Source organism: Gopherus flavomarginatus, chromosome 4 (genome assembly GCF_025201925.1).
Source record: "Gopherus flavomarginatus isolate rGopFla2 chromosome 4, rGopFla2.mat.asm, whole genome shotgun sequence".
Taxonomy (NCBI): Eukaryota; Metazoa; Chordata; order Testudines; family Testudinidae; genus Gopherus; species Gopherus flavomarginatus.
The window spans coordinates 113,472,597-113,487,604 of NC_066620.1; the positions used below are offsets into that span (position 1 = coordinate 113,472,597).

General features: G+C 39.1%; 1 protein-coding gene across 3 annotated transcripts in view; it reads left to right on the top strand.

Annotated features, from left to right (window-relative positions):
* The window catches only part of LOC127049158 (HBS1-like protein), a 110,783-nt gene that overhangs the window by 72,437 nt on the left and 23,338 nt on the right, over nucleotides 1-15,008 (top strand). For all 3 annotated transcript variants that reach the window (XM_050949655.1, XM_050949654.1, XM_050949653.1), the window contains 3 exons: nucleotides 8,938-9,197; nucleotides 9,708-9,873; nucleotides 11,915-12,032. In XM_050949655.1, coding sequence (XP_050805612.1) covers nucleotides 8,938-9,197; nucleotides 9,708-9,873; nucleotides 11,915-12,032 — 544 coding nt within the window. The remainder of the gene's footprint in view (nucleotides 1-8,937; nucleotides 9,198-9,707; nucleotides 9,874-11,914; nucleotides 12,033-15,008) is intronic.

The window sequence follows — 15,008 nt, forward strand, 5'->3', positions numbered from 1 at the left end:
TTAGTGTACACTCTGCAAAACTAACCATCTTGGCTTCTTGTTTGACTCATAATTACTTTCAGAAGAAGGCCTCTCACGTTGTGAGTTTAACAAATCCTTTCATTATGAATAGTGCAGAGATATCAACTTGTCAGATTATTTAAACATCCGTTTCATAGAATGCTAATGCTAATCTTTCTGGAGGCTAGTTTATTTAAAAATAAATTTTCTAAATGGAATTATGAGACAAGTCACTAAAAACTATAATTGGTTATTCATTGAAAGGAAATTGCTTAAACAATGAAAACATAATTTATGGGGAAAATAATCATTTTAGGCTAATTTCCCTCCATTGCACATGCAGCTTCCATTGCCTTAGGTAGGATTCCTATACACATATTAGAAGGCAGAAATTGGACACTTTTGTGTTTTGCTTTAAAATAATACGATGATTGAGCAAAATTAGGAGAGTCAGATTAAATTAGGAGTTGTAAGTAGTAGTCTTTCCTTTCACAGACTAAAGGCCAAACAGATAAAAGAAAACAGTTCTGAAAATAAATTCTGAATTCAGAGAGATTTCTTTAATAGTGAGCGATTAATAGCTGTCTAAGTGTCATACACTGCAGCAGTAGAATCTGCTATTCCTTCTTTCATGTATTTAAAAAAGAAAGTTAATTGAAGATTTAGTGTTAGAAATATATCAGGAATAAAAGGAGAGTGAAGTTGTGCTATGAGAGCATTGTGTGGGATGTCAGCTTTCTTCCATACTAAAACTCATTCATTTGATAAGAAAAATTTAGCAGCATGTTAGGTGTCTGAATCAGAAAAAGGACATCACAAGAACCAGCAAAACAAACTGCCCTGCACAGCTCATCAGCGTGTACAACTCTGCCCTGGAGGGACCATTTTAGAAATCAGAGTGTGTTCATGTGCATTCTGTGTTTTTCTGCTAAAACTGCCAAGAAAGTTGGCAGTTCTATCTGTCATAGGATTGTCTATACTGTCCATCCAACATGCTGTAAGGACAATTAATTCTAGTTGTGATAGTGGTTTTATAATATGGTGTCAACTCATGGGGGACTGCACTGAGACTATAATTTCACACAGGCCACTGAATATCCATCAGGTGGCAATAACTACTTTTAGCTATTTACCTGGAGCAATTTATAAGCTGTGAGTTGGAGGATGACTCTAACATGTAACTCCTGGAGTCTTTCAAAATCCTGCCAGTACTGCTGGGGAATCTGTGAAATAGAGATAAGATATAACCAGTGACACACACACATTCATAGTAACCAGCGACTCTGGGTGAAATCTTTTTCTCATTTACTTCAGTACGGACAGAAGATCACCCTCTCTCTCTAGCGTTTCCTATGGTACCTTTTATAGTCTGTGGTTCTGCATGGGAAGTGGTAAAACTCGTTGCTCTGAGAAAGTTTCTAAAAAAGAAAGAGAAAAAGTAGATGTAAGTGATAAACCTCTCCATCCGTCAACAGTCCTAAAAGGATTGTAGGAATAGTTTGTATTTTAAGTGCCTAACAAAAATCCCAATTAAAAATATTCTTCATATGAAAAAAGCAGTTTGGAGCTGATCATGCATGTACTGTCAATTGAACAACAGCCACACTTGAGTTCCTGTGTTGTCCATTTCTTGGGGCAACAGGGAGGTAAACTCTTGAAGACTACTCCCTATCCAAAGGCTAAAGTAAATTCAGGATAGGCACCTGGTGCTCCATTTTCTTTTTGAAATCATCAGTAATTTTGTCAGAGTTGTCGCTATCCCTTTCTATTCTCCAGTGACCCTAAAGTAGAACTGTATATGCTTCCCATTTAGTGGTGGTGCTGTTTTGTATTATAGCAGTTCTCAACTCTGAAATAGCTGCTTGTCATCCAGCTGGGTTTGAATGCTCAGTGTTCTGAAAGAGGTTTAATTTCTCATGCAGTACTTCATTTAAAAATAGTTGGGAACGTTATAGAAGTGATGCAGCTAATTAGGGTGGGGGAAAGCTTTGTTCTGTGCAAAACAGCTACCATTATTTGAATGGAGCCTACCTTCTTAATGGAGTTTTACTCTAGTGGAGTCATGGAAAAGTCATTATTGATTATGTAAGATGTGAGATCTGAAGAGAGTCCTGGTGTAAGGCTAGAGAAGCATCCTGGCAAATAAGGAGCACTTCTTGGAGGGTTAGTTAATAAGATTTGTGTTTTTACATGCATAGACAGGTTGGAGAAGGCCATACAATGGAGAATTTAGTCTGTAAGAAACTGAGTGGCGGCGCTTGTAGCTAGACATAGAGTGGTAAGCCAAAATATTAGTGTTGCTTTACAACCTTATCATTGCTTTGCAGCTGTTACACATGTAGTTCTGAACTAGAAACAAACCTCCCCTCCCCAACACTGAGTCTCTGTACTACACTGTTTTCTTTTACACTAGTATGATCTGGAATACTGAAAGCATAATAGTTTCGTTTAGGATCAAGGGAATTGCAAAGTTTAATAATACCTATGAAAAATTCTTTATTAGCTTTCTTTAGTCACTCTTGATGTTAAGGTTCCATTTATAAATAGCTTACAAAGGGTTAATAAATAGTTTTAAAATAAGTGCACTACAGAGATAAGTAGCATGTGCTTATAGCCATTAATGCACTTTAGTGTTATAAAAGGTTATAAGCAATCTGGTGGACTCCATAACAATCAATTAAACATTTATTAAAACATTTTATGAATACTTTATTAATCCTTTATAAACTCTGTAAATGGAACCTTAATGTAAAATATGATCTTTTCTTCTTTAAAGACGCTTATTAAAACAAGTGGATGGTTATTGGCAGTTGTGAATTGCTTGTAGAGTTCTGGTTGCCTTTCTTGGGGTTGGTGAGTATTTTACAGGGATTATCCTGTGAAAATATGGTTTGTTCATTTCTGATAAACTGCTTCTCTGCTCCACTAGCTAAAGACAGTATTACCATTTTCTGTCTGTGTGCATGAATTCATGAAAGAAACCAGAGCAAATGTAAGCAAATGAGGATAATTTTTTCAGCCATGCTTACCAAAATTGTGTAGCTGTAATTTGGAATGGGCAAACTGATTTTGAGAGCTTCCTTAATAAATGTAAGTTTCCCAAAGAGAGCTTGCTGTACAAAAGAGGTTTAGTATCCATCTTGACTGGAAGATTACAAAGAATATTTAACTGAAATTCACATAGTTAAACCCAGGGCCAGCTCCAACAACTTGCCACCTCAAGCAACAACAACAAAAAAGTCGCGATCTGCTCTACCGCCGCCGCTTCAGTCTTCGGCGGCTGGTCCATTGCTCCGAGAAGGAGTGAGGGACCTGCCGCCGAAGAGCCGTACGTGCCGCCCCTCTCCGTGGGCCACCCCAAGCACCTGCTTGCTGAGCTGGTGCCTGGAGCTGGCCCTAGTTAAACTGTAACAGAAGAAATTGCATGTTTTTGTAATGCATTCACATAATTAGACCATAACAGATGGAACTGCACGTTTTCTATTGCATTTTACTTAATTTGCAGTATTGAGACAGACAGGCATTCTAACACATCAGTCCCTAAAAGTACATAGATCACAAAGTGGTGTATGCATGTATTATTTAAGAGAACACTCAACTGCATAAGCACTTTGAGAATTCTTCCGGGATAGAGGTTCTTGAATCTTCTTTTCCTTCAATAAATTTAATGAAATAGTTTCATCCTACTGTGTTTTGAACTGCTTCACTTTTTCATAGATTTTTGCTTTTTGCCTATTTGAGGGAAGTTTGATCAATTTAAAGACAACTTTGGGTTTTTTCAGCAGAGGCTCTCTGAGTGTTTGGTACTATGATTCATCATCTTGATGCTTCTAATTCACATCATGGTTTGCATCAGTAATAGCAATGTCTCATGTTGTGGCAATATTGTCATGTATTTGATAAAATGTCATTGTGGTGCTTCCTCTTCTAGCAATGACATCATAGTACCTGAAATAAAGTTTTGGGTCAAGTTGAGAACTTGGATTTGATTAACGGAGTTGCTCACCCTATTTCCCAGGCTCCTCAGTTTCCCCTGTCCCATTTATAAGCAGGTCCCCCAACCTATTTGCCTGACTCTCCACTTTGCAAAGCCCCTTTTCAATTGCACCATCTCTCTCCCTTCTGCTTCTCCAGTCCTAATCCTTGAATTCCCAAATCTCCTCTCCCCTTATTATCCTTAGGTTTATACCCAAACTGAAATATAAGTATACAAATTAATACATTTAATAACCTTAAGATTGTGACTTGACTTGCTTTCTTTCCTTTTCTCATTTCTTTATTCCTTTTCCATCTTACATCAGCTCCTCAGCATAATTCTTCTCCATTCCATTTTTCCTAGTTCTTCTCTTCCTTTTACCCTCGTCCCCTTTTTCCTCACCTCCTTTCCTTTCTTCCCTATTGTGCTTTCATCTCCCTTTGCAACCAGCACACCTAATGTGTCACTCCTCAAGAGTCTCCAAACCCTCCTTTATAAAATCTTTCCCTCCTTGTGTTTCTCAAGTCCCCTTCCCAGTTCTCATCATGCAGCTCAAGCAGAAGGGAGATGAGGAAATGTTTTGTTTAAGTGTCCACTGTTTCAAATCTGCATTACCGGGGAAGGACACTTTGGGGACTCAGGCAGAGCTCCTTGCCACATGGCAGCAGGACCTTTTTTTGGGGAGAACTTCTAACAGCAAGCTTTTTTCCCCACTAATTTGAAAGGGAGGAGTGAACCGCTACCCTGGACTTGGCATTCTGTTTTTAATTTCTTCAGTCCCATGGAGAGTGAACTATAGGTAAAGATACTTATGTGACAAATAGCTAATGACTAAGTAGGGGAAGTGGCAGCCAGCCATTAGGGGCCTCTTTGGAAAGGATCATAGTATTGCTGGAGGCATCTGGATAGTTGAGGCTGTGCACATAGGCTGCCAGTGATGAGATTTATGACTTTTACAAATTGATGGTCTCTCTGACTGTGCATTTTGAGATCCCTAAAGACTGCTGTACTTACAGTTGCACCCAGAACTCTGAAGAAAGAAAATCCCCTAGAATATGAAGCTTTACATTTTCTAAGTAATTATCAAAGACTAATTTTCTGAGAAAATTCTTATTAATAAACAGCCATAAAAGATTACTGCTAAGAAATTGAGACTTTAATAACTTTTTTATTGGCTTAACTATATTTATCTTACCTGTGATTAATTTTTTAATCTGTTGTTCAGTGTTCTTGTTTTTTTGTCTTTACCTTGGTATTTGGGTAGCCTTAGTATAAAAATCTCTAGAATCATGCTTGAAAAGCTGCAGAAAAACTTCTGAATTCTGCTTTTGGGGTTGTATTAATTGCAGTTTCATATAGTTTCTTCACTTTTGACTTTTGTTTTTAATTAGCATGGGAAGTTGTGCAGACAATGAAAGAGAAGGTAATGGTCGCCATCTACAAAGTCAAGTTTGACCTCTTTTCTTATGTAATAACTTCTCTCTAGATCTTTAAATGTCATAAGGAGATCAATATAAAGTATATCTGTTATTTTGAATATGTGCAAGTGTTACGCTTCAGTCTGAAAGCATTGGGTGTTAAAATTATGATGTATAAGTACCTAAAAAAAAATCTCGGAGAAAAGGCCGGAAGAGCGTCTTTATCTTGATGGGAAAAGCCTGATACAAGTAAAATATATATACATATGTAACTCCGAAATAATGCATGACTTCTTCTGTCAAAACTGATTTGGCCTACTTTATAACTTCTGCTATTTAAATCTACTGCTCAGGTAGTGGGAAAAGTGCTTTCACTACAGTTCTCTGTGCATGTGTATTCGGTGCAAAAACTACTTATATATTTTGTTTTATGAAATAAATGTCTAAACAGACAGGAACTGGGGAAGGTGATTTTGCGTGAAATGAACTTAGTACTGGTTTGTTTCTAGAACAGGCATTCAGTTTAAACCTGACATACTATTTGTTTAAGTAACTTTAAAAAAAATGAAGGACTTTGGTACACAATGCAGAATAGGTGCTGATTTGAAATATTTTCTAGGAAAAGCAAGCATGGATGGCCGATGTTTTATTTTTATGTAGATTAGTTCCTGTGCAGTCATTTTTTTCCGTTAACTACTTTTAAATATTAATGTTTTGATGATCCACTACTTTCAGATCTTTAGCACAGGAAATGAAGAATAGCTTCTTCAGTTTAAATTACAGGGGGAATTTATTTTGTTGGAATGTGACCAAGACAGAAGAGCTCACACACATCTAAATGGGGTGCCATGGGGACAGGGGTCTTTAATGACCATCAAAAGTCAAGGCCTTGACTTTAGATCTCATCAGGAAGATGGCATCTCCAGCAGCACATTGCCCTGATACAGTACTGGGCCACTTAGTTTAGTTCTGAATTTGAGGAAAGAGTGTGACCTATAAAATCACCAATGCCACTTCCTGCATCACATGTGGTAGACTTCCTTTGCAGGTGTGCAACATGAGTCCTTACCAGGCTTAATTTCTTTTAGTTAGAGACCTGACTAGATCATAAACTATTCTGTCTCTGTCACTACAGTTATAAGAGTTAGAAAATCTGAGTTAGATTGTGTCCTGGAAAATAGCCCAGAGTAGTTTTCAACCTTTTTTCACTTGTGGACTCCTAAAAAAATTTCAAATGGAGATATGGACCTCTTTGGAAATCTTAGACATAATCTGTGCACCTCCGGGGTTCCACAGATCACAGCTTGAAAACCATTGGCCTAAAGTAAGAAAAAAATTCCTACCAGGGTTGAAAACTGGCAGAAAGTGAATCAGCTACACTGTTTGATGCCATCATGTGATAAAAGGATGAGGCGGAAAACCACGCTGATCACAGAATTCTGATGTATATGGAAAAGTAGTTTTGGTTATGAAAGCTGAAGGGGAGGAAACAGGGAAATATACTCTGACAGGTAAATGGAAAGTGAATTGTGAAAACTCACTCTGATGCAGCTTGAGACTGTGTTAGCTTCCATTGGCAGGGCTTTTTGGGCCAAAAGTAATAAATAAAGTTATCTGCCTTCAGAAAAGCCAGTGGCAAAAGGATATTGGGGTTTGGAGGGAGATGGGAGGACGCAGATATGATTATGGCAGTAACATCCTTCCATCGCCTATGAATATTTTTTTAAAGTGCAGTTTGGTTATGTGGCACTGCCTGGAGCACCCTCCAATGGCAAGCTGGTACAGAACGTGTACACTTGCCTCAGTTTCCCCTTGAAATCCACCCGTGAAAAGTAATATTTTCTCTTAGTGGCAGTTTTATACCCTTTTATTCATTTAAAGGGTTGCAGTCCACAAATCTTCTAAAAAAGCAATTCTTCTAAAAAATCCTAAAGTAAAACAAATGTTTACTAAGCAGAAGCTCTTCAATCCCATTCAAAGGTCACTGTTCCCAAATCACCTACCAGAGAGAGTCATCACTCACTTGGTCACAGTTCCTTTTAGCCCCTGTGTCTAGGTCCCATTCTCTAGGCCACCTGCCTCAGATTTCCAAGACCTGCTTCTCTCGCATAACCCCAAGTCATGTCTCCCACAACAGAGCTCCCTGCAGTGTTCCACTGACCAGACCTCTTTGCCTGTGAGTCTTACCCCTGCTCCTTGGATCTGTCTTTCAGTATCAACTCTCTTGTACTGGGCTCAGCTTCTCTTAACAAGGCTAGTTCTTCTACTTCTTTGTAGGGGCTGATCCACAAGGTCTCCTTTAACTTACTAGGGGTTCCCCAGCTCTGGCCAGTCCTCACCATCAACCTTTTGCTCTTCCCAGTTGCTTACTGTACCAGCTCTTTGCTGCTGCTCCTGCGTCTCTCCTCTCTTCTTCAGGCAGCTCTCACCTGTCCTTCTGACTGTCAGCTCTCTGTCCCCTCTTGGGCTCAAGTGTCATCTTTTACGCTCAGCTGGGGATCATTAATCCCATCCTTGTTCACCAGGCAGTTTACATATACAGAGACTGAATCAGATTTTTCTGAAGCTTTATGTATAAGCCAGCATGGGAAATTTTTCAGTCTTCAATTTTTGTTTACTGTGTTTAGCTTTTCTGTGGTGGATATCACCATAACTATCTGAGCAACTCTAATTAATGAATTTATCCTTGTGACACATCTATGAATTAGGGATCGTTAGCCTTATTTTACAGATGGGGAACTGAGTCGGAGAGAGAGAGGCAATGATGTAACCAGGGTCACGCAGAAGATCTGTAGTAGAGTTGGGAAGACACCCCATCCTGCAGATGTCCTGAATCCCAGGCCATTGCCTTAATCATAAGACCATCCTTCTTCCTCCCTTTTTCTTTTTTTTTCTTTTTTTTTTTTTTTTTTTAAGTTTAACCTACTTTCCCCAACACAACTTTCCATAAACATGGCAACCATGCTGACTTCTGGAGAACAACTAGCTCTTGAGTGGTTTAGCCTGCATGCATGCAACAAATTGGGTGCATTATCAGCCCAAGTATAAGCAACACTCAGGCTTTAACCTATACCCGAGGACTAGTCAGCTAGCCTTTCTGTAAACCACCACCACAGTTGGGTGAGAGGTTCTTGTGTATGGAGCCAGGTTAGGAACAACCTCTGGGTAAGAGTCCAAGTTAACTCTGCAGCAAAGACAGCCCCTCATTAGTCACTTTTCATAACTATCTCTTCCCTCTCCATCAAAAGAAGTGGTCATGAGGAAGAGGGTTTTTGTCTTACCTGAATTTCAAATAGTACATGGGATGCTTTCTTATTTTGCTTTTGTTTGGCTGCTTTTCAGGCAAGATATTCAGAGCCTATATCTGTCATTTATGTCCAGTTGTTTGTTACTTCCATTTTAATAGTCTCTAACTACTTATCAGAGATTCTTAATTTGAAGGGTTGGACTCTACGTAAAGAGAAACCCCATTTGTTCTCTGATGCTGTGTAGGGCTTCAGTGGCATTCCCTATAAATCTTTGTTTTCTCTTTGCTTTCCCTAGTGTGATTGCTGAAGAGAATGGCCATAGTGGTAATACACCTAAAAAAAGACCATCATCTGAAGATTCCAGTGTCACTTCTGGAGTAGTTGAGTTGGTCTCTAAATCAGCTCTTCCATCCCAAACAATTCAGATTCCCGAAGAGCAGAGTACAGTACCTACTCCAGTGAAAAAGTCCAGTAAGACAAGACAACAAATAGATGTGAAAGCAGAGCTGGAGAAGAGGCAAGGAGGAAAACAGCTGCTGAATTTAGTGGTAATAGGTAATACCCTTTTTTCTTTATTTTAATTCCAAATTGAAATACATTTTGGGCCAGAAACGTGTGCTTATTGAGTCTGGGAGTGATGCAGAAGCAAGACACTCCTCCATTTAGGAAAGGAAACATCTCAGATTGCACTAAAACACATCTGCTTTACCCTTCCTCTGTGGCGGGAGCCAGTTTTAACCTGCATGGACTAAAATACTAACTAGGCCTTCTGCCTATCCCCCAACCTCATCTTGTCAACATAAAATATACTTTAAAGTTGACTCATTTTTTTAGCACTATTCTTTTTAACATGAGTTAAGCAGAGGTCATTGTCAAACTTCACCCATTTCTTCTGTCTAGAAAACATCACTGTCTGCTACTATGTATGATTATCAGACTCTGTGAATTGCATGAGCATGAAACAAACCTTCAGGGCATTAGATTCCCCTATCTGCCACCATGTTTCTTTTCCAGCTGTATTATCAAGTCTAGTAGTAATAGTCTAATGTTTACTTCCCTTCTTAGGACATGTTGATGCAGGTAAAAGTACTCTAATGGGTCATTTACTCTACCTTCTGGGCAACGTGAACAAACGAACTATGCACAAATATGAGCAGGAATCCAAAAAGGCTGGCAAAGCTTCATTTGCTTATGCATGGGTCTTGGATGAAACTGGGGAAGAAAGAGAAAGGTAGGCAAGTTATCTTCTAGTGTGAACTAATGTTCTTTCTGATTGTAACGTGTTACTAAATGTCATTCTACTAATTAGCTATGTGCTACCTACATTAAATGTTTTAAGAGTAAAAGGTTTGGTAGGAAATATTTCATCCTCTGTGTACACATAGATATACACAATTGAAAGAAAAGTCAGTGTCTTTTCTTGGTTATGGAAATGGAATGCCATTGAGAAATTGGGTTTTTGTTTTTGTTCTTGTTTTTTTGTTAAAATCCTCAGTATGAGGAGCTGATAGAATTTGTTTGGTCAAGGCACCAGCACATGTGAGGATTTCAAGGAAGGTGAAGTTTTTGTTCTACTGTATCTGACTCATTAAATTAATATTAGAACTATTTTTGAAAAGTCCCTGCCAGTAAGATGTTACATTGAAATAAAATGTGTAAATACTTTTCTGTGTAATGCATTTTAAATTGTATTACAGTGAGGAAATACATGAGGAGGAAGTGATGTGGATAATTTAAAAAATTAATAAAATGGCTTTTTAAAACTATATAAATTGGATCTGTGGACAATGACCTGTGTTCAGAAAAACATGAACTAAACTGTAGAATTAATATCTTACCACAGTTTTTGTGGCGTTTACCAGTATCTTAGGTTTCATTTAAAACCACAGAGAGAAATTTGTTTATCTAATGTAATTGTATTTTTATGTCATGCTCATCACCCATGGTATCATGGTAATAAAGCTCCTCTGGTTGCATAGATAACCTTGAAAATGTAAACTGATGCAGAGGAATGGGGAGTGGAGTGGGCTCTAGAGAGACTAGCTTTTTTAAAAATAAGAGAAATGAACTTATGCAGTGTTCAGACCTATAACTAAACTTCTGCATTTGCCAGTCTTCCTGTACATGTGTTCAATATAGGCTTATGTGTGAAAAGGTCAAAAAAAAAATAAGTCAACCAAAAATCAGTGTTGCAGACAAAAACGTGAAAAATGTTTTTTGTCTCAAAGTTTAAAACCTTGAAAATAGAATTTGGCTGTCTGTTAATAAAATATTTCTAAATGTTGCCTTAAAACGAAAGTGTTATTAAACATCAGGATATATATAATGGAAGCAAGGTCTTTTTGTCTTTATTTCTGTAAATAAAAGACTTATTCCATGTTTTAAGTGAAACTTAGAGAATTTCCACCCTCAAAACAATTTCCATCCTTCTTGATTGATTTTTCCCTCATCTTTCTCCACTCTCAAGCCTATATTTAAAACTAAAGTGTTCTGAAGCTCTCCTCAAATATTTAGATAGTTCTTTGCTGTCATTTGTTGTGTCATGATTTAAAAAATAGACGGGCCAAGGCAATTTTCCACAGGTGCTATTTAGTCAAATTTAGAATTGAGTCCAGAACTATTCTGCCCTTTCTAAATGATAAAAGGCATTTGTGAATGGGGGGGACATTTATAAAAATATAATCTTATTCCTGTAGTTGTATACATAGTAATTTTTTCTTGGTTGTGCTCTTGATGCCTATTTTTGCAGAGGTGGAGAACTTCAGAATACTGACGTAGAAAATGTGACAGCTGCTTTGTGCTTTAGTAGTTAATTCTGAACTTTGCTACTTGTTCTTTGATTCGAGGACATAATCCATTATTGTATACAACTGTCATATTTTCAGCCTCTAGGACTTCAACCATTTGCATATTCTCTTCCTATCAGCATTTTTTGGCTGACTATACATCTCCCTTCCTGCCTGGCATAGCAGAATTAGATTTGAATATTTTTATACATAGCAAAGCAGCATATAAAGGGGAAGGAGAGTAAAACTTCTCTCAGCAACACATGCTTTCTTAACTTCTTTAAGATGAAATTCTGATGCAGATGGATAGTTTCGCCAATGAAAGGGAAAGTCAGTGCCACAAATAGACTTATTAAATTGGCCAAAATTTAGTACTGGTTAAATCAAATGGCAGCCACAGTGTTCTGATTTGTTAAGTCTAATAACTTTGTGTGGAGAACTTTGGAAGCAGTTGTAATGGTGTATTACATGTTTGCTTTATTTAAGGGGAGTAACAATGGATGTGGGTATGACCAAATTTGAGACAAAGACTAAAGTTATTACATTGATGGATGCTCCGGGCCATAAAGATTTCATCCCAAATATGATCACAGGAGCAGCACAGGTAGCAAACATTTCTTAACTACACTTATCAAATATAATGTGATGTTTTATAATTTAGTATTCTAAATTATTTGAATCTAAACTTTACATAAAAAAAAGGTAGTGGAATCTTTAACGGAGTCTCTATATACTGCATATTATTAGTTAATCTTACTCTGTTCTGTTCAAAATATCATAAATGTAAATTTATTCTGTGCTTCCTAACCTGTAGAAGAAATATGGGGAAAAGTAAGTCTTTATTGTCAGGAAAGAAAGGAGTCTTAAAAACTGAAATGTCTTATGTTTTTTCTAAACTGAAAGCTGACATTCTTTTCTGGAAATTTTAAAGGCAGTATTTTAGGTTAGTTGACATATTGAGGTAAAAGGTTTTCACGTTTGTTAATGAACTATTCTGAATACTTCATTGCACTAGGATAACTCCAAGAACAGCTCAGCTTTAAATAGCCAGACTTGACATGTATGTACTGCTTGACAGTGCTGAAAAAGTTTTATAGAGTAAAGGGTTGTAAGAAGCTTTGAGTGAAAACAGCAGATAACACACTATGTGGGTGTACAGGTGAAGACATCCAGGAGACTGAAGCTGATGCAGATTGCATGGGCTAGCTTACTGGGCCATCTTGCTGGAAGCACATGACACTAGTGCTCTTGGATTTGCATTTGCTATCTATTGGACTCTGGGTGAAGTTTCAGGTGTTGGTAGTTACATATCAAAGCCCTGAATGGCTGGGACCTATCTGCCAGAGAGATCACCACTTGACGTACTGCCACAGTTGCAGTCTTGCAGAGGTGCTTGAGCTGGATTTTCCTGTTATGAAATGAAGAGGACTGCCAGCAGGGTATTCTCTGTGAAAGTCTTGGGGTCTGGAATTTGCTGTGCAATGTGGTCTGGAATAGCCTGAATTTGATGACCTACCAGATATGCTTCAAAAGCTACCATCAATTTAATAGGGTTTTTTGGAGAGGATTTGAGGGTATGTTCTCAGAATGATGAGGAATGGAAGAAAGCTTTTCTTGCTGGCTGCCTGGGCTGAATGAAATTTGTTCTTTTGCGAATGTTTGGTTTTTCGGTGTTGCTGGGTGTGTTTATGTTGTAAGATTGAGAGTAAGGGCAGCTACAGCTTTTGTATCAATTTTTTTAAATTAAATCAATTGAATGAGAAGAGATTAACAAAGCTATATATATTGTGACAAAGTTCCTCCTCTACCTTGGTGGGTCCTGCGCTTATTGGCGGATGTGCTCGCCTCACAGATTCACCCTGTGGGTTGGGAAACAGCCCGGAGACCTTCCCCTCTGGTAGAAGCCACAGTCCAGATCAATTCCTCCTGTGTTTGATCAGGAGTTGGGAGGTTTAGGGGGAACCCAGGCCTGCCCTTTACTCAGGATTCCAGCCCAGGGCCCAGTGGACTGCAGCTGTCTAAAGTGCCTCCTGGTTCAGTTGCGTGACAGCTACAACTCCCTGGGCTACTTCCCCGTGGCCTTTTCCCAACACCTTCTTTGTCATCACCACCAGACCTTTCTCCTAATATCTCATAACACTTGTACTTCTCAGTCCTCCAGCAGTATGCCTACTCACTCTCAGCTTCTTGCACGCCTCTTGCTCCCAGTTCCTCACACGCACTTCCTCTCCTCTGACTCCCTTTGCCTGACTGGAATGAGCCCTTTTATAGCATCAGAGGGGCCTTAATTAGAGTCAGGTGCTTAACAGCCTAACCTGACTCTTAACAGGTTAATTGGAGTCAGGTGTTCTCATTAGCCTGGAGCAGCCCCTGCTCTGGTCACTCAGGGAACAGAAAACTGCTTATCCAGTGGCTAGTATATCTCCCTTCTACTACTCTGCTGTTGCTCCTTCACGGGGCCATGAGCACGGGCATGTACTTGGCGCGGTTCACCCCGTCCCTAGTACCTGCCCTTTCTGTGGTGAGAAGGAGACCTTGGCGCACATTTATTTGGAGTGCGCCAGGTTGCAGCCCCTGTTCCGGCTCCTCTTGAGTATTTTCTTGTGATTTTGGTTGCACTTTTCCCCTCACCTTTTTATCTACACGCTCCCCATCCGTGGCCCCACGAAGTCGCAGGATCTCCTTCTCAACCTCCTCTTGGCCCTGGCCAAGCTGGCCATCTACGACACCAGGGAGAGGAGGTTTGCCAACGGGATTTCCTGCGACTGTAAGGCCTATTTCCGTTCCTCCGTCTGTTCACGCATCCGGGCAGAGTTCCTCTGGGCGGCGTCCACTGGCTCCCTTGATGCCTTCGAGGAGCAGTGGGCGTTGTCTGGGGTTCTCTGCTCGGTGTCCCCATCAGGTTCCCTTCGTTTAGCCCTATGACCTCACTCTCGATCCTGTTTTTTCATTAGTTGTCCCCCATGATTACTTGGTGTCCCAGACCTGTGGGTCTTCCCCTTAGGCTGGGGGGAGGCCCTTTAGAAGTGGGTGGGCTTTGCCCTCCCACCCCCGCTGGATGCCAATAGGACTACTCTGCTGTTCCCAACTGGCCTGGGTCTATCACAATATGGATATATACATTCAAATGTATGTGATAATTTTTTTCTTTAAAAACATGGACTAAAATTTAAAAACAACTATTAACAGAATTGATAATCTACTTACAGAGAAGTCAGGATAGTCAGTTTTCTTTTGCACAAAGTACTGTTTTGAGATGCTACTTCTGCTGTGCACAATACAGTCCATATTCCTGTTATTGGTTCAAATGTTAGATGTTAAAATGTGTTGTAATGTTTTGGTTTCTTATTAGAAATAATTCCTATTTTACAATGTCCGTTTTATATTTTTGCCAGTTAGTTGTCCTTAGAAACTGACATTATAATGGCCTGCAGGAAAGTCTGAGTAAACTGTTCTGCGGACATAATTGCCAGATTTTCAGTGACAGGCAAGAAGCAAATTTTGGCTGTAATCTCATTACTATACATTTGTTTGAAAAGTAATTCCCTAGTCATATTTGATAATGAGTCTTACTCCATAC